Here is a 19,750-nt window from a genome sequence, read left to right as displayed (position 1 = left end):
AATCAGATATCTGGACTGCTAGTTTTACTTTGATATTCTTTCTAATTTCTAGTATTATAAAAGTGAAAATTTATTACAAAAATTCGAAGGAAACATAATTTTGCACAAGACTGAGAATCATAAGAACAAAAGAAACAAGTTTCTAAATGAATATTTTTTGGGAGTGGAATCACAAGAACCAAATCCAGAAGTGGAAGTGAACTGCTTTCTCATGGTGCAACTTTTTCTCTTGCAGACTCCAAAATGCACGTAAATTCCAGACAATCTGCAAAATTCCCTGTTTTCCAGACAAGTAGCAATATTGTCATTACTAGAAAGCGGTATTTTTCCTACTTGATGTTACACTGATAAATGTCAGGTCAATGTGTGAGGATTTTAGCACACACATTTAGCATGAACTGACAAATATTACAAATGTACATACAGCAACTGTAACATTGTACAAAAGTTAGGGATAATCACAGGTGTTCACTAAATTTAACAAATTTACTTATATTCTGATAACTTATTGTTAGAACTACAAAATGCAAAATAAACTCTTCAACACAAAATTTACCGACACAACACTTTCCAAGGTCTGAATTATCCTGAGAGTTTTGCAAATCATGGAAAAATGATGAGTTCTGCTGTAAATACTTGAGAAGGAAAAATGGACTCCTTCACACAGGAATAAACTTAATACTCTGATAACTACATACATGTGCTATTGGAAGTGAAATGCTAATTTTGTGTAGTAAGTGTAGTTATAACTGAAATTTATGTTTTTATTCACGATTTTAGCACTGAAATGCCATTTCATATACCGCTTTTGATCCCAAAATACTGTATTTATGTGTGTATAATGTGCATGCCTGTATAAAGCACATCCTGGTTTTTGATGGGGAAAAGCGACAAACAATTATATCTCATATTAATGCACAGTATAATTCAGGTTTAAGAAATGGCTTTCTTAGTTATAGGTCGGAAAGCTGTTGCAATGCCAATCAAGAGTGGATGACATCATACCTATTCATTGTGTTGCTATGTGGACCAACTCAAATATATCATCTTGCGTATGCAGTCACTAACCCACACCACCTCCCCCCTCACCCTCCACTGTGTTTAGCATCCCAAAGATTTCACTTCTGCAACCACCTTGTCTATTCTGTAGTACAGGGTGGTCACAAATTGGGACTACCCCCCTCCCCTTTATTTTCAACACTACGAAGGTAATAGTTGGATTACTTGATATGATTGATGTCATTGATTAACCACCTCTGGGACTTTTGGATGCCCTTCAGAATGTTATTGAGGGGAACGTCACCACCCGGAAAAATGTCTTATTCACACTTGCATCGCGAAGTGTGCCAAAATATGGTGCAGAGTTCGGCCATGCTACGAAAAAGACTGTCTCCATACCGATGTTCCGGACACTTAAACCATCAGTTATGTGTTCATAACAAGCATTCAACCATAACCATCGTAGTGTCGAAAATACAGGGGGGAGGGGGGTACGCCCACTTTGTGACCTCCCTGTAGAATAAAGTGACATCAAAATTATGTTATAGATTTGCAGCACTCGGGAAGTTATTTTCTATTGCTTATTGCCCGATAAATACTGCTGATACACATCCCATGTGATGGAAGGTGCATGCTCGAATTCTACCAGAAAAGTGCGGCGCTGTTTTCTTCGTGTCCGAATATGTTGTGTTACAAAGTGAAAATGGGGAAATGGCCATTTCACTTTTATAGTTTTTTATTATTTTTTAAAAATATTATTACTAAAGAAATCCAACTTGGTAATTTGTATTTGCACCTGTTGATATATACATGTTACACTCAGTGGCATAGTGAAAACATGTGTGGTTTTAACGTTGGCTGTCCAAATTATTCCGTGCATCACAGTTTGTGAGGTTAAAAATTTCGGAAAAAAGTTTGCATTATACATAAGTAAATATGGTATGTCCAGTTTCTGTATCTAAATCTTATGTCTCTCCTTACTGTCAGTAGACAAACTTACTCTGTTGCTCAGTCTGGCAGAGGTCTCCCGTATAATCACTGCTGCATTCACAGATGAACCCACTCTGCTGCTGTATACATGTTCCTCCATTCTGACAAGGATTGCTGTTGCATGGGTTGATTTGAACATTACATGTAGGACCTAAAAGCAAAGGAAAAGGATATTTACATTCATACAAATTTACACAAACATGCACACATGTGAAAGTGCACACACACAAACACCAGAGAGAAGGGGGGGATCCCAATCAATTTAAAATACAGTTTTACTTTTTCATCTATAGGAATGTACTGGGATATTAAGTGGTAGACTACATTGAGAGAGATAGGAGAGAGGATATGTTGTAACTATATACTATTACAATACAGCTCATTAAGAAATATACAAGAAATAGGGATGGGACGATATGAAATTTTGGCCGATACTCATAAAGTACCAGTATTGATTGATTGATTTGGTGTTTTAAATCCACTTGATGCACCGTAAGGCTAATCGAGACTGGGCCTACAGTTTAAAGTGGGATCCAAACCACAATGTGCTTCCACCGGGAACCCTTGATTACAAGGCAACGGCACTACCACTGCACCATTAAAGTACCGATATAAAATTTCCCGATACTGATAACCGATCTGATATAAAATTCCAAATGGTTCTTGAAGAACCTGAATAGTTCATTGACCTCCTTAATAAAAGTTTGTTTCCAGGGGACTGCAGTGCAAAAGAAGTTGCATATTTAGACATTTACCTTTTTTAAAGTATGCAGATTATCCATAAAAATTATAACAAAATGGCAGAATTTTGAACTCAGTTATAAAAGATATTTATATATTTATCAGATTGGTAAAATAATCGGTAATTTTACCGATAAACTAATACACTTATATGCCTATATTGGCCGATACTGATAGAGAACTAATTAATCTGTCCCATCCCTTACAAAAATTGAGGGGTTCATAACAAACTGAATTAAGGAATGAGTTGATTTATTTTGCTTCGTGTTTCTGCCACTCTTGTCTAATTGCAAAGATGAAGGGTGATAAGATGAAGTAGAGTTTAGTTGTTGTTAAGTTGAGTTGGTGTTTTAAGTCCACTTTATGCACAGTAAGGCTAATCGGGACTGGACCTACAGTTTAAAGTGGGAGCCGAACCACTATGTGCCTCCACCGGGTATGAAACCTGGGACCCCTATATTACAAGGTGAAGATGCTACCACTGTGCCATCGGGGAGGCCAAGATGAAATAGATGAATGGACAATCACAAATGCATATGGACAGCAAAAAACACATATGCCAGAGCCTTGCTAGTCTACAAAAAGTAGTCCATCCCCAGTCGTGACTTATTAAGAAAATTTCAGTTACTTTATTCTAAGCAACAGTGACTTGATTCAAATATATTATCTTCCTCCACATACCTGCCAAATGGATATCTTTAGATATAACGCAGTAAGTTTGACCAGCATTGCAAATGCAGGACCTTGATAAAATTCAAGTATAATTCCAGGTTTTACTTTAAAAAAATTCAAGGGTGTTTTCTCTATTTCAACCTTGCGTATTACCTCCTCTCACCACCCACATACACACTCACAAATATATGAACAATATAAAGGGTCTGTGCGATTCCATTTAAGCTGTGGAGTTTACGTTTGTCATTTCACATACTCAAGACTCGACACAAGTCACAAATGTATAAGAATTAACTAACTAACTAACTAACTCTCTAGCCTTCTTAAACCCGAAGGTTCATGGCTGCAGCAACACAGGCCTTCCATCTGGCCCTATCCTGAGCAAGATCTATATACTCTTTTCCATCCCTACCAATTTCCTTTAGGTCCATCTCAACGTTATCCCTCCATCTTCGTGTCGGCCTTCCTACAGGTCTCTTACCATCAGGTTTCCCAACAAGAATCCTGTAAACTAATCTTTCCTCTCCCATTCATGCCACATGGCCTGCTCAGCTAAGTCTTCGTGATTTAATCATTCTAATAATATCTGGACATGAATACAAATTATGTAGTTCGAAATTATGTAACCTTCTCCACTCACCTGTCTCCTCATCCCTTTTAGGTCCAAAGATTTTCCTAAGGATCTTATTTTCAAATACTCTCAATTTATGTTCCTCTTTCAATGTAAGGGACCAAGTTTCGCATCCATATAATAATACAGGCAAAATTACTGTTTTGTATATCTTAACTTTTAGTTTCTTAGATATTACACGAGAAGACAAAAGTTTATGACCAGAAAAGTAACATGCATTTCCTGAATTAAGCCTGCTTTTTATTTCCTCCTTAATATCATTTTCATTTGTTAGTATTACTCCTAAGTACTTGAATTTGGAAACTGGTTGAAACGAGTTGTTATCAATAATTAAATTTTGATTATTACCAAACACTTGGTTTCAGCCTGTAAGCATATATTTAGTTTTCTCTTTGCTAACTTCCAAACCTATCTCATTAGCTGCTTGAAAAATATTTTAGCATTAAAAAAAGGAAAATTATGACCACAGTGTAAAAACCCAACTAAGTAACAGAAACGCAACTACTAGTAACTATTAAGCTGTCTGGACATGTTTCTTATTTTTTTATATCTCTTTCTTTGATCTGAAGTTGCTGGATGGTTGAATATGGATGTTATTTGTAACAATTTTACCCAAATTTACTGTTACATTGTTACACTACCCCCAAAGAGCCAAATCTGCCGAAACTTTACCCATTTTTTTACTAGTACAACCCTGTCTCCTAAACTGTTTGCTGTGGAACGCACATTCCATCAAAGCAATAAAATAAAACCCACATCACATTACAAGTTCTGACATTAAAAATTCCAAAATACATATGCTTTTTGAAATTGAAATAAGAATATAGCACTCAAAAAAATTGTGCCCAATAATGGTCCATACTACAGCTGTTTAAGATAGATATGCGTAGTACTTCATTACCTCCAAAATTCATAGTGGGGGTACATTATTCTTAATTGTATTTATATCATCCCCTAATAAGTCTACATCATCTGCATATGCTAACAACTGAGTCACACCGTTTAATTTTAGTCCTTCGTTAGTTTCTTTTACCTTCCTAACAGCATATTCTAAGGCAAAATTAAAGAGCAATGGAGATAATGCATCCCCTTGTTGTAAATTGTAAATTTGTCAGACACATTAATACCCACACGAATTTTACTTTCTGTCTCACTAGTGCATACTTTTATCATATTAACAAGCTTCTTAGGTATTCCAAACTCGACTAATATATTATATAATTTATCACTTTTGACTGAATCATATGCTTTTTTGAAATCAATGAATAGCTGATGGACATTTTGATATATTCCCACTTTTTCTCAAATGTGTCTGTCTGATGAGAAAAATTTGATCTGTAGTATATTTTTGTTACGTTTAAATCCACATTGATAATCACCTATAATTTCATTAGCATATGGGGTTAGTCTTGTTAAAAGAATGTTAGATAATATTTTATATGTTGTTGAGAGTAGAGAAATTCCACGGTAATTATTGCAGTTCATTTCCTTTTTAAACACAGGAACAATTATGGATTATTTCCACTATTGAGGATTTCTTCTTTATTCCATATTAAACAAATTAATTTATGAATTTGACATATTAACGAATTTCCACTATATTTAATTAACTCAGCTGGTATTAAATCAATGCCAGGTGCTTTGTTATTCTTTAGCCTTCTAATAGCATCTTTAACTTCAGTCAAGTTAGGTTCTGGAACTAAAGGTTCTGCAATGTGTATTTCATTTGCTTCTGATTTATCTCCTACATGATCATTTAAGAGGTCATTAAAGTAGTTCTTCCATCTATTTAAAATATCGCTTGGATCGGCCAAAAAAATCACCGTTTTTATCTTTTATCAAGTTTACTTTAGGTTGCCACCCCTTTCTAAATTCATTTACTTTTTTATATAAATCTCTGATATTTTTGTTTTTGCTGTTTGTTTCAATTTCGTTAATTTTGCTTTTCAAGTAATCTCTTTTTTTACTTCTAAACGTGCGGTTAATTTCTCGCTTTATTCTATTATAATTGCTTAGATTTGTATCATCAGAGTTATTTAACCACCTAAGTCTAGCCTGATTCCTTATTTCTATTAGATTATGACATTCATTATCAAACCATGGCTTACTTTTTCTTGGTTTATGGTATCCTATACTTTCTTTAGCTGCTGATTCTATTGCATTATGTATGTGCTCCCAATTCTTATTTACGTCTGTTTCATTTATATTTTCATCATAATTTAAATCCTGCAAAACATCAAATCTATTTGACAGTTTAATTTGGTAATCTTTCTTAATTCTTTCATCAGCAAATTTTCCTGTATTAAATTTTATAACTTTTAGATTTTGTTGCTTATGATTTATCACTGCAAGTCTTTCTCTTAATTTAGCAATTACTAAATAATGGTCACTGGCACAGTCAGCACCTCTATGTGAACGAACGTCAATTATACTAGTATGCCTTCTCTTATCAATGAGAATATGATCTATCTGATTATGGGTTTTACCATCTGAAGAAGACCAGGTGTATATTTATGGATATATTTATGTTTAAAAGTGGTACTTTTCACAATTAAATTCTCTGACATTGCAAAAGTAATTAATCTTATACCATTATCATTACTTAATTCATGAAGACTTTCTTTACCAATCGTGGGTTTAAATGTCTCTTCTTTACCAATCTGTGAAATGTATGAGAATTTCACACTCAAATTTACCTATCAACTCCAACATGTCTTGCAATAATCTTCTGTCTGTCAGATAGATTGTTCTGCAAAGGACACTAACAAAGCAAACGGATTGAGAGAATTCTGTATAATTTTCAAAGCAGCTTTCTTTTCTTTTCCTTCCTCGATAAAAAAATAAAGCTAAACTGTGGAAAACTTGCCTCAAAACATTAATAAATATGTATAAATTCAATGGGATTTGGATTAATAAAAGTTGCAATTTTTTACGTCTACGGAGGAAAATTCAAATAGAATTCAAGTATAATTCCCGAAGCCAATAATTCATGCATAATTCCCGGATTTCAAGGAATTCCCGTTGAGTAGACACACTGCAAATGTCACCATGTTTTTACTTTCTCCTGAAAAATCACAACTTTTGGCAATACATTGTTTTTGATATGATCCCCTCAATTTTTCTTTTACAGAAGAAATAAATTAATGCTACGAAAAAGTCCTACAAAATGTAGCAAAAGAAGATAATACACTTTGCATTTATCTTTAAAGTATAAATATTTACCAGTGAATCCCGGTAAGCAGTTGCATATGTAGCTGTTTGTGCTAGTTGCAGTACATATTCCATGTGCACATGGATTAGTGGCACAAGGATTTATACTGCTACCACCACCGCCACCACCTGAACCTCCTCCTCCACCACCTCCTTGTGAGAATATGCAACCATTTGGACCAATTCCTATTCCAGTAAAACCAGCAGGACATATGCACTGGACATAACTGGCACCAATTGCTAAAAAGAAAAATAATGTTACTGATGGATGGGGTAGCGATAAAAAATTATGCTGTATAGAACAAAATAATATGACTTGGTTGATGCCATCATTAATATATCAACATGGTTGTGAGTTTGGTTTCCGTGTAACCAACAGGTTTGAGTGAACATCCAGGGTACTTGTCATTTAGAGAAACTTTTCTACCACTTTTGGCTACACTGCAGCAACAAGGATCAATGGTGATTTGATGACACTAATGAACAGACTCTCACAAAGAAACACCCATGTTCATGCCAGGATTCGAATCTGTGGCTGCCTGTGATGAGATTGTGAGTCCAGCACTCTGCTCAGTTAACGAGGTGACCTCCAGGATTAGGTGAGGGCCCCAAAAACTTTGATGTTGAAACTGTGAGGACAACTGGGAGTTGCTTGAAGTGGTGAACTCTTAGTTAAGCATGCCAGTAACAGCAGTGACAGGACTATGCCTTGCCAAACAAAAAAGGCTATTGCCAACCTGTCACCTTAAAAGGCTGTTCTTTCAAAAAATTTAGCTTTTAAAATTGTTTTTATATACAAATTATTTTAGAAACATTGATTGATTCATTTGCTTTATTTTACCTCGCTTTTGTGCCACTTTTTGACTAATTTGCGAAGATGGGGATGAGTGATGATATAATGAAATTGATGTATGGACACTCAAAAACATCCATGCACAGGCCAGGATTCAAACCCAGGACCCCTGGCATCGTAGCACGATGTGCTAACCACTCTGCCATGCGGGCCGACTAATTTTGGAAAGAATTGGTTCAAATTTCGTCACAGATATCGTTCAGCAGTTGGTTTTCATTTATTTTTGCATAGTCAGTCCACTGTGTCCCATTGAGGCTATTTTCTAGAAGCTGCATATGTCTAATCAGCAGAGCAGAGATGACTGCTATTGCTTTCAAATAACTCCACAATTGTCCCCGCAATACTGAATCACCAATGAAATTTTGGAACTCTGGCCAGGAATTGAACCAGGACTGCTTGCACCAAAGGCAAGAATGCTGGCCATTAGACTATGTGGGAACTCTGGAAATAAATGACCTCTATAAATAACAAATATGAGTTGGTTATTATTGTAATCATCACATACAAGTACAAATTAGGAATGGCCAAACGGATCCGGATCCGAAAAATCCGGATCGATTCGGATCCGGATCCAGATCCAAAAGTTACGGATCTGGATCCGGATCCGAAAGTTCCGGATTTCGGATCTGGATCCGGATCTGAGAGTCCCAGATCCGGGTCTGAAAGTTTCAGATCCGGATCCCAGGGTTCCGGATCCGAGAGTTTCGTATCTCAATCCCATTATAATATTACCACACCTTAAAAGATATTATGATCTTCGATTACAAAGAAATTTAGTCCTACAAGAATTTTTTTCAAGTGTTGTTCCTAAAATACTTTGCTACGCATCGGCTAACACACTCGTGCACAAATATCCGAGGTGATTTTGTAAATGTCATTGAAACGAATATGTATTCATTCGAATGTATTGGAAATGAAAACACACATAAATGTGAGACATTCAATTCCAGGATGAAACCTTTAACACATATAACAAGATAGAAATGTTATACAAAAATTATACAATTGTTCTACAGTTAGTTTTACAAATTAAAATAAAACATTATAATATATGCAGTGTTATATAATTACAAAGTGTAAGACTAACAAGGGAGGTTATCTAAGTGTCCCCCTCCGATTTCCATGAAACTTGGCAGTATAGTGGGGCCCAAAGGAAGAATTAGGTGTTTTTTTTGTTTCAGCTAAAAAACGGTTTAAGGGGGCAAAACCCCCTCAAATGTCAAGATGAGGACAAATTGAAGTGAGGATCTGACCCCTGTGTCCCTCCGATTTCCATGAAACTTTGCAGAAGTATAGTGGGGCCCAATGGAAGAAATACGTGTTTTTTTGTTTCAGATAAAAAACAGTTTTAGGGGGCAAAACCCCCTCAAATGTCAAGATGAGGACAAATTGAAGTGAGGATCTGACCCTGTGTCCCCCTCCGATTTCCATGATACTTGGCAGGTGTGTGTATAAACGGACCCAAATGAAGAAATACTTTTTTTTTTGTTTCAGCTAAAAAACGGTTTTAGGGGGCAAAACCCCCTCAAATGTCAAGATGAGGACAAATTGAAGTGAGGATCTGACCCCTGTGTCCCTCCCATTTCCATAAAACTTGGCAGGTGTATAGTGGGGCCCAATGGAAGAAATACGTGTTTTTTTGTTTCAGCTAAAAAACGGTTTTAGGGGGCAAAACCCCCTCAAATGTCAAGAGGAGGACAAATTGAAGTAAGGATCTGACCCCTGTGTCCCCCTCCGATTTCCATGATACATGGCAGGGGTGTGTATAAATGGGTCCAAATGAAGAAATACGTGTTTTTTTGTTTCGGCTAAAAATCTGTTCTAGGGGGCAACCTCCCCTCAAATGTCAAGATGAGGACAAATTGAAGTGAGGATCTGACCCCTGTGTCCCCCTCCGATTCCCATGGAATTTGACGGGTGTATAGAGAGGCCCTATGCCCCCTGTTTCTTCCTATGCCATATTTACGTGGTTTCAGGGTCAGATCCCTACTTCAATTTCTCCTCATCTTGACATTTGAGAGGGGGGGCCTCTATACACCTGCCAAGTTTCATGGAAATCGGAGGGGGAGACTTAGACCTCCCTTGTAAGTGTATTAATTAATTACAAATCGCGCACACACACTATGTATGTGTGTGTGTGTATGTATGTGTGTGTGTGCACTCCCGACTGCCAGTCTCCCTCCCACAATCCTACCTAGAGGTATGGAGATCTTCAACTGGTAAGGGGTGACATGGGGTCAGCTAGTAGTGCCCCCAGCCGTTATAGGAGATATCCATGACCGGGTTACACTACTCACTCGTAGCTCCCCAATTTCCTCACAATGGTGGGTTGCCACCAGTTCTATACACAGGACGAAAACCCAGGCAGATTCAAACCCATGAAGTCCCGCAGTTGGAGTCCAAAGCACAGCACCTTAGACCACACAGCCATGCAGGAGGACACTCAAGTACCAACGTCTCAATGCTTTAATTACAAGAAAACCTAATTTACCTGGGTTATCTATACATTGAGCAAGTTGACTGCATCCTCCATTATTCACTCTGCATGCCCCCATAAATTGGCAAGTTGTTCCATCACCACTGTAGCCAGGTGGACACGGCCCACATGCTCTTGAACCCTGGAACATATGCATAACACCATACGTGCAATATAAGTCAACACAAATCAAAAATCTAAAAATGGTGTATGCAGACTATATTAGGTTTCTTCTTCAGGAAACTGGCTAGGAATTCTAAAATTACATTTATAAACACTGCAGATTGCTAACAAAACTCGTTCACAAGCTGATCTGGGACCGTGATCCACATGAGCAACTAAACTTTTCTTTGAACTTTCTTTAAGGGATGGGATCGATTCATTGATGTTTTATTAGTATTGACTGATAGTTTAAAGTGTGATCCAAACCACCATGTGCCACCACCAGGAATCAAACCTGGAACTCTTGATTATAAGACACTGTTGACACTACACCATCAGGGAGCATAGGTTTTCTAAGTTAAAACCAATTGTACTCATTTGATTACAACTATTAGCAAATCAGATGAATGGGTCTCCAGGGAACATTTGCAATTTTATATTGGATCAGTAGAATATTGGTTATCTATATTGGTATATTTCATATCACTACTTCATTGGCATCAGCAAAAATTTCATATCTGTCTAGCTTTACTTTTTAGTAACTTCAATGTTTTAATTTTTATTCCTTCACTGTAGAAGAATGGTAGGTTCCAGACTGAAGTAACATGCAACATGTAACATGTGCTACTTTTACATGAACCTTTAGAAATACTGAAGTGACATGACATGACACATGTTGCTTGTTGCTTTCACAACAGCATGCACCATGTTGCCTCGGTCTGTTGGTCGTTCATCTGCAGTGAATGCATTTTAACATATTGGAGGGCCTGTGCCACTTGACACTTTGGTATGAAACTCCCTTGTCACTTGTTGCTTGTCATCTGCCACTAGTCACTTTTGTCTGAAAGTTGCTTTACACACAGAAAGTGCAACCACATATACTCATATCTTCACATTTTATACTATGGGAATGAGAGACGCGGTAATAGATAATTCAGGTACTCACGTTTTCCACGAAGATGTTTTAAGTAATTTTCTTTCTATTAATTCCGTTAGCCACTGCCACCATCCTCGTTGGAATTCGAATTCAGAAAACGTGAGTATCTGAATTCACATTTTAGATGTTTCTATTTGAACTGAACCTATACTATCAGTGCTCACATGGATACTCTTCCAGATTATTTATAAATAGAGGCATGCATATTTCGTTTTTGACGAAAACATGAAATGTGAAATAACACATTGTAATGTTAATTTTTCATGTTTCTGATAGGTGTGAAGTGCATTATCCTACCCTGTTATGTCATGAAAAAATGCGAAATGAACTGCAAAATGCGAAATAGACTCAAACATGAAATTTAGGGTTTATTTACCGACGAAACACTTACTAGTCAGCATTATCCTCAGAGTTATGCAATTCACTGAAAATTGATTAATTCTGCTGTAAATATTTGAGAAGCAAAAATGGACCCCTTTATACAGGAATAAACTTAATATTCTGGTAACGACATAAATGTATTAGAAGGGATATGTTTATTTTGTGTAGTAAGTACAGTTTTTAAATCAAATTTGCGATTATATTCACACTTTTAAAACAAAAATTTCTTTTTATATACCACTTTTTCACCGCTATAACAGCAAAATTTTATTTTATATACCGCTTTTGAACTTGAAATTGACCGTTTTTGTACCAAATTTTTGCTTTTTTCTTTACCAAAAATATGTGCCTTTATTTATAAATGTTCAAATATAAGCATTCTATCAGTATTATATCATATTAATATCTGAATTTTTCTTTAAAATTTTCTCAAGTTCACACATGAGATAAAGCTGTCTAATTATGAAATAAAAATTTCCACGCAGTGTTACTGCAAAAATTAATGACAATTATACATTCTGGATCATTTTAAGGGTATTTAGGAGGGAAGTGCAGCATCCTGAAATGTCAATAAATTCTCATCCTTGCTTCAGGAAATAATTTCACACCTTTGAGGAATCTCATACAGTTGGAAAATTTCAAATAGTCATGTATTAAAAAAGCTTAATTCTTGAAGATTTCTGCACTGTATGCATAGAAATGTAGAAACAATCGCTTCAGGAGTTAAAAATGTGTAGAATTTGAGATTTTCATGGTGTCAGGAAATTCTGAAAATTTATGGTCTCTAAATTTGATAATTGTCAGGCATTGGTGAATATTTCGCATCCCCAACATTAGGCTATATATATTATTTCCCTATTCTGGCCCTATCCAGCACACCCCTAATATTTACACTCCATTGATTGAGTTGGTGTTTTAAGTCCACTTTATGCACAGTAATGTTAATTGGGACTGGACCTAGAGTTTGAAGTGGGATCCGAACCACTATGTACCTCCACCGGGTATCGAACCTGGGACCCCTTGATTGTAAGATGACGACGCTACCACTGCACCATCGAGGAGGCCCATTACACTCCATGGAATACTCACATAATGAATGTAGAGGGTAATGATTAAATTTCAATTAATACTTTCCCATAGTAACACCAGTATTGGCTCAGTCCTACTTTCTACATTTTTCTCATTTTAAGTGAGACATTGTGAAAACAAAAAAGAAAGTCTCACAAAAAACATACTACAGCATTCTTAACCTTTAAAGTCCCGATCGGTCATGTGCTGGCCAATGGCATTTTTTCCAATGTCCCGGTCAGTCATGCCTTGACCGATGGAACAGAACCTTTTTCGTCACCTTGCAACCCTGTTAATTTTCTATGCTCATGACTCGAAGTGCGAGGAACTTGAAACCAAGAGTCGATATACATCGACAGCAATGTGTTGCCAACCCTTGTCGAAAATAACTCATGCACTTCATTGTGCGTGTTGCCAACCCTTGTCGAAAAAAACTCATGCACTTTGCTTCTTTTTCATTTTTTCCCTTCGGATGGCAAAAGGCATTAGGAACAAAATAAATATTTAATTATAATGAAGACATATGGTTGCAAATAGGACATAGAATTTGTTCCTGTCCCATGTCTCAACATGGAGGGGCAAAATTTAGTCTTTTTTTCAATGTTCACATGTGAGGCCACGAATAATAACAAATACATACAGATAGCAACACTTCGTATTTTCTATGTCAAAGTACATTTTGTTCTTAGTAAAATGTTTCTTGCTTCACTAAATTATCTGCCATAGGAAGGAAGCTATAACGATTTTTGCTAAACTTAACAAAACTCGTTTAAATGACCTGGGACAGAGGTAAAAACTATATAATTGTCACGGGACTTTAAAGGTTAAATACGATGGACATTTTTCTTGTAGTGGCAACACTGTTGGTATAGGATTGTCAGTTTGTCGCTGGGACAAAAGACGATCGGATCTTGTACTACAAATCGTGTGTAGGTGTTTCATGTTGAATAGTACTGTGGTGTGGTAGTTAGAAGTGTGTATAATACCGCACTGATCAATGTTGATGTCATACATAAAGTAATAGTCTGCATTCACTGTAACACCTTGTCGAACACTATGTGCAAGGAAAACCCCTTCAGTTCATTTGCTAATTCACTACATGTCCAACATCGATCATTCTCCAGCAATCTGCGAAGTGCCGTGCGAGGATGCCCTCCACCATGTTCTTTCGCGGCTGATTGAAATGCCTTGGCCCATCTGGCAACGGTACGATACAGTAAAAAGTAGTCCCCACATGCCTCACGTAAGCCCTTGTGAATTTGCCGTGCATTCCTTCCATGTGCAACCTGAAATTTGATGAATATTCTCTGTTCTTCATGTGTGAACATTGTTCAGGGCAGTATTATACACACAGTTCACTTTGACGTCTTCTATCACACAACAGTACTATTCAGCACCAAACACCTACACACGATCCGTAATACAAGACTAAACAAGACCCGATCATCTTTTGTCCCAACGACAACCAACAAGCATATACCAACAGTGTTGCCACTACAAGAAAAATGGCCCTCGTACGTTTAAGGAGTAAAGTGCACAAATTATAACTTTCATGTAAGATCCTTCATACCTGTGTATTAATGCACTGCACCAATGGATTAGAGCTGCATCCACCATTATTTATCAAGCATTCGTCTATATCTTGGCAGTAATAGCCATTACCAGAATAACCTGAAAATGAAGGAGGAAAAAATTATCAAAATGTGTATATTAAAATATAAAAATTGTTCACAGTTAATCATTGCTCTATCAGTCTCGGGTGATATAGACATGGTTATCAGTAAAATTGCTGGCCAATCAATATTTCTACAATTAGCCTGTAACTTAGTGCAACAATTTGCCGTCTTGTTGTTATTATCTGAAAAGAAAGATACTATTCATGTACGTGTATATATGTATGCATGGAAAGTTGATTGATTTGATTGATTTGTTGTTTTAAGTCCACTATACCTGTATGCACAGTAAGGCTAATCGGAGCTGAACTTACAGTTTAAAGTGGGATCCGAACCACTATGTCCCTCCACCGGTATCGAACCCGGGACTACTTGATTACAAGGCAACAACGCTACCACTGCACCATCGGGGAGGCTCGCATGCATGGAAAGTAAATGTGTATATATAGTACTAGGAATTGGTCACATTAGTTGGTTGGTTGATTTGGTGTTTGAAGTCCACTTTATGCACAGAAAGGCTAATTGGGACTGGACCTACAGTTTAAAGTGGGATCTGAACCACTATGTGCCTCCACCAGTATCACCCCCGGGGCTCCTTGATTACAAGGCAACAACGCTACCACTGCGCCATTGGGGAGGCCCTCATGCATGGGAAGTAAATGCCTATATACTACTAGGAATTGGTCACATTAGCTTGTATTCTACTGGTATCAGCTGATGTAGACATACTGATTTTCTGATTAAATTACCAACAATTTTACTCAATTGTTTCAAAAAGCCTTTAATTTTCATTATTCTACTGCACTCTACATTTTCTAACATAAAATGTAAAATATAAATAAATGAAAAAAAAAAAATTCTACAGAAAACCAATAACAGTAACTTGGTTAGAAACAATAATTAAAGAAGAGAATGTACCGTTCATGGCCTTCATACTATATTTACAATTTTATATAGGATCTGTAGAATACTGGCTATCAGTACCAGTAAATTTTATATCAGTACTTTATAGATATGAGCAAAATTTTCAGATCAGTCCATCCATAGTAAATAAAGAGATTCTCTTAATTTTCATTATTCTACTGCACTCTACATTTTCTAACATAAAATGTAAAATATAAATAAATGAAAAAAAAAAAAAATTCTACAGAAAACCAATAACAGTAACTTGGTTAGAAACAATAATTAAAGAAGAGAATGTACCGTTCATGGCCTTCATACTATATTTACAATTTTATATAGGATCTGTAGAATACTGGCTATCAGTACCAGTAAATTTTATATCAGTACTTTATAGATATGAGCAAAATTTTCAGATCAGTCCATCCATAGTAAATAAAGAGATTCTCTTTCTAAGACAAAATATATAGAGGTCAGCTGGTTGGATACTTTTATTAAGGAGGAGCATGAGTAGAGGCATGCATATTTTGTTCTTGACGAAAACACGAAATGTGAAATAACACAATGTAAAGTTAATGTTTCATGTTTCTGAAAAGTGTGAGGTGCATTTTCCTACCCTGTTTATTCACGAAATAATGCGAAATGAACTGCAAAATGCGAAATAGACTCCTAAACACAAAATTTAGTGTTTATTTACCGAAGTGACAGTTTCTGAAGTGTGAATTATCCTGCGAGTTATGCAATTCACGCCAAATTGATTAATTCTGCTGTAAATATTTGAGAAGCAAAAATGTACCCCTTTATACAGGAATAAGCTTAATTCATTGGTAACTACATAAATGTGTTGTTAGAAGGAATATGTTTATTCTGTGTAGTAAGTGCGGTTTTTAAATCAAATTTAGAATAAGAGTCACAATTTTAAAACCAAAATGTCATTTTTATATACCGCTTTTGATCCGATTTTTCACCGCTATAACATCAACATTTAATTTTATTTACCACATTTGAACCAGAAATTGACTCTTTGTTTTTGTACCAAAATTTTGCTTTTTTTATTTACCAAAAACATGTGCCTCTAAGCATGAAGCACTCAGATTCATTAAGGAACTTTAGCAATTTTATATTAGTAGTAGTAATAGTATCAGTTGACTTGATTGATTTGTTTGATTTTACTTTGTTTTCTGTCACTTTTGGCTAATAACGAAGATGAGGATGAAAGGTTATAAATGAAATTGGTGAAAGGACAAACACACACGGACAGGACAAAACACAAGCCTCTGAGAGGACTATACAGTGGAACCTCACCCAATTTTTCAGAGGACTAAACTGATAAAAAATTAAAATGCAGGAAAATGTAAAATCGGGGGAATTGTTTTAACATTTTGTTCCGTTCGGACCATCAAGATTGAATGTTTAATGTGGGAAAATGTAAAATCCAGGAATGTAAAATCAGGGTTCCACTGTACCAGCTATGAGTCCAGATGCCAGAAGAGGTAGTAGAAATAGAAAAGGAAAAGATTGGGTTGGCCCATAAGTCCTGGCATGTTTTTTTTAAGTGAAAATTTTGTGTGAAAAATAAAATGTGTTGGCAATGCGTTTTATGTTATTCGATAGAGAATTATGTGCTCTACAAAATAGTGTGTTTAGATTTTTATGTTGATATACTTTTTGTTCATTTCAGGTCATTAAAATGGAGTGTCAAGTCGACAAAAAAGAGCATTTCCGACACCTTCTGCTTTTTGCGTTTAATCGAGGTGCCAAAGCCACAGAAGCTGATCGAGAGATTTTTGAAGTGTATGGCGAAGAAGCGATGCCTCTTAGGATGGCTCAAAATTGGTTTAAGCAATTCAAAGATGGCAATTTCGACCTCAAAGACATGCATTGCACCGGACGCTACGTTCAGTTTGATGAGGAGCAACTGAATCAGCTTATTCACGAAGATCCACGCCAAACGACGAGGGAATTGGCAGAGATAATGGAATGCTCCCACAATACCATAGAGCGTCACCTTCACTCGATTCAAAAGTTGGGTGCATGGGTTACGCATGCTTTGAACAACAACAACAAAAATCAACGAGCCATGCTCTCCGTCGGTTTGCTTGCCCGTCATCGGTCAACTCATAGACACAAGCAGCGATTCCTCTACTGAATTGTTACCGGCGACGAAAAATCGTGCCTGTACATCAATATGAAGCAGCGCAAAGAATGGCTTAGCCCCGACAAACGGGCGACACCGCGAGCAAAACAAGATCTTCACCCGCGCAAAACGATGTTGTGCATATGGTGAGACTGGGAAGGCACTACGAATTGCTTGATCGGAACCAAACAGTGAATGCGGAACTTTACGTCCAACAAATGCAACGACCTGATCGGCGACATGGCGTTCTTCTACAATGCCCGCCCTCACACCGCCAATATGACCAAGGAAGCCCTTCAAATGCTTGGCTGGGAAGTGCTACCACATCCTCCGTATTCTCCCGACTTGGCACCTTCGGATTTCCATCTGTCCCGATCCCTCTCGAATGCATTGCGTGGCGTTTCGTTCAATAATGGCGTGGAATTGCAGGCTTGGCTGGACGATTTCTTCGAGTAGAAACCAGGTGATTTCTACCGTCACGGCATTGAACAGCTTGTTGAACGTTGGGAAGAAGTTGTAAACAACAACGGAGAATACATTATTGATTGATTTGTTGTTCATTTCTTGTTTATTTTTGTGGAAACCTAAAATTACAAAAAAAAATGTCAGAACTTATGGGCCAACCCAATAAAAGAAGTAGAAAAAGGAGTGGTAAAAAAAGTAGAAGTAGTGAAAGAAGAAGAGGAAGTAGTAATAGAATTAGTAGTAGTTATAATGTCCTGCCATTAAGAATATTAAGAAATTGTACTGTTTAAGTATAAAACAAGTAATTTTTATTCCAAACTGCGTCACATAAGTCATTAAAACATTGCACAGGAAAAATAAACTAATTTAACTTCCTTACCTTGGGGACAATGACCACAATAAAAAGAACCTGGTACATTAATGCACTGCACAGCTGGATTACGTGAACATGAAGGCGTACTAGAAGTGCATTCATTAATATCTGTTGTACAAGCTCGACCAGTGCCATTTGTTGTCCAACCCTGTTGAAAAATGACAATTAAAATGTAAAATGTAAATGCTATCATACTATACTATCACAATCATATAATCAAACATTAACCCTTAAATGCATGCCTGGGAAGTTAAGTTTCCAGACAATGTATAATGACTTTGGGAATGTCCTGTAGCATAGGTAATGTTTCGGAAATGAACTTATTTTATTGCTGAACAAGTCTTGAAGTGTTTCACTAGTAATTTGATTGTAGCTATATCTGTTTGTGCCTGCACACAAATGTGCTGTTTCTCCTCAGAGCAGATGGATGATTAGATACCTCGTCGAAATGCCAAAGGAAACTCGCATCATCATAGGATATTGTTTAAAAAGTCTGGATGGCCCTCTTGGTGCATCTATCTATTATCAAAAATGTTAATTTTACTTTGGAAAAATATTAGGTTCGTTTCTCCGAAAGTAGGCAGAAATTACTTCCGCAACGGGTCTTACAAACCAGTCGTATTTAGCGACTTTTTTCTGAAGGTGGCAACTGTGTCGTGTCAACACTGCGAAAGTTTCCTCGCCAGGCCGGGCTAAGATGGGCATGGTTTCTTATGAGCTAACCCTGCCCCCTGCCACTTTGTTCTCGGCTCATGGTGGAAATGTTCCTCGCTGAGACTTCTTCAACCCTCTGCACGTGTGTCAACTTGGTTAGGTCCATGGGTTAGGCTAGCTCTTCGGCAGCACGGACTGTTGCCTCATGAGGGTACGAACGAAACAGCTGGCGATGCAGTGAGGAGGTTGGGGTGGTCGTCACGTCAGTCAGCTTGACCGATTGCAAGATTAGAATCTCCTTGTCTGTAAACTATCAATGTATTCATTTAACTTTACTTGGCGACGTATGAATTTCTTCTGAGGCTAGTGCCATGGCACGACCGCTCTACCCCTTGAACCGCCGCTGCCAAAAATTTCACATGAACTGG

General features: G+C 36.9%; 1 protein-coding gene across 1 annotated transcript in view; it reads right to left on the bottom strand.

The window, feature by feature from the left end:
* Positions 1 to 19,750, bottom strand: part of LOC145978140 (cubilin-like) — a 416,836-nt gene that overhangs the window by 323,459 nt on the left and 73,627 nt on the right. The window contains exons 8-12 of the mRNA XM_083110579.1: positions 18,675 to 18,816; positions 14,691 to 14,791; positions 10,588 to 10,714; positions 7,256 to 7,483; positions 2,000 to 2,140 (exon numbers count right to left, since the gene is read on the bottom strand). Of these exons, the coding sequence (XP_082966705.1) occupies positions 2,000 to 2,140; positions 7,256 to 7,483; positions 10,588 to 10,714; positions 14,691 to 14,791; positions 18,675 to 18,816 (739 nt within the window). The remainder of the gene's footprint in view (positions 1 to 1,999; positions 2,141 to 7,255; positions 7,484 to 10,587; positions 10,715 to 14,690; positions 14,792 to 18,674; positions 18,817 to 19,750) is intronic.

The sequence above is a fragment of the Lepisma saccharinum genome, chromosome 24 (genome assembly GCF_977018435.1).
Source record: "Lepisma saccharinum chromosome 24, izLepSacc3.1, whole genome shotgun sequence".
In the NCBI taxonomy this organism is placed as follows: Eukaryota; Metazoa; Arthropoda; class Insecta; order Zygentoma; family Lepismatidae; genus Lepisma; species Lepisma saccharinum.
This window is presented reverse-complemented; position numbering and strand designations above follow the sequence as displayed.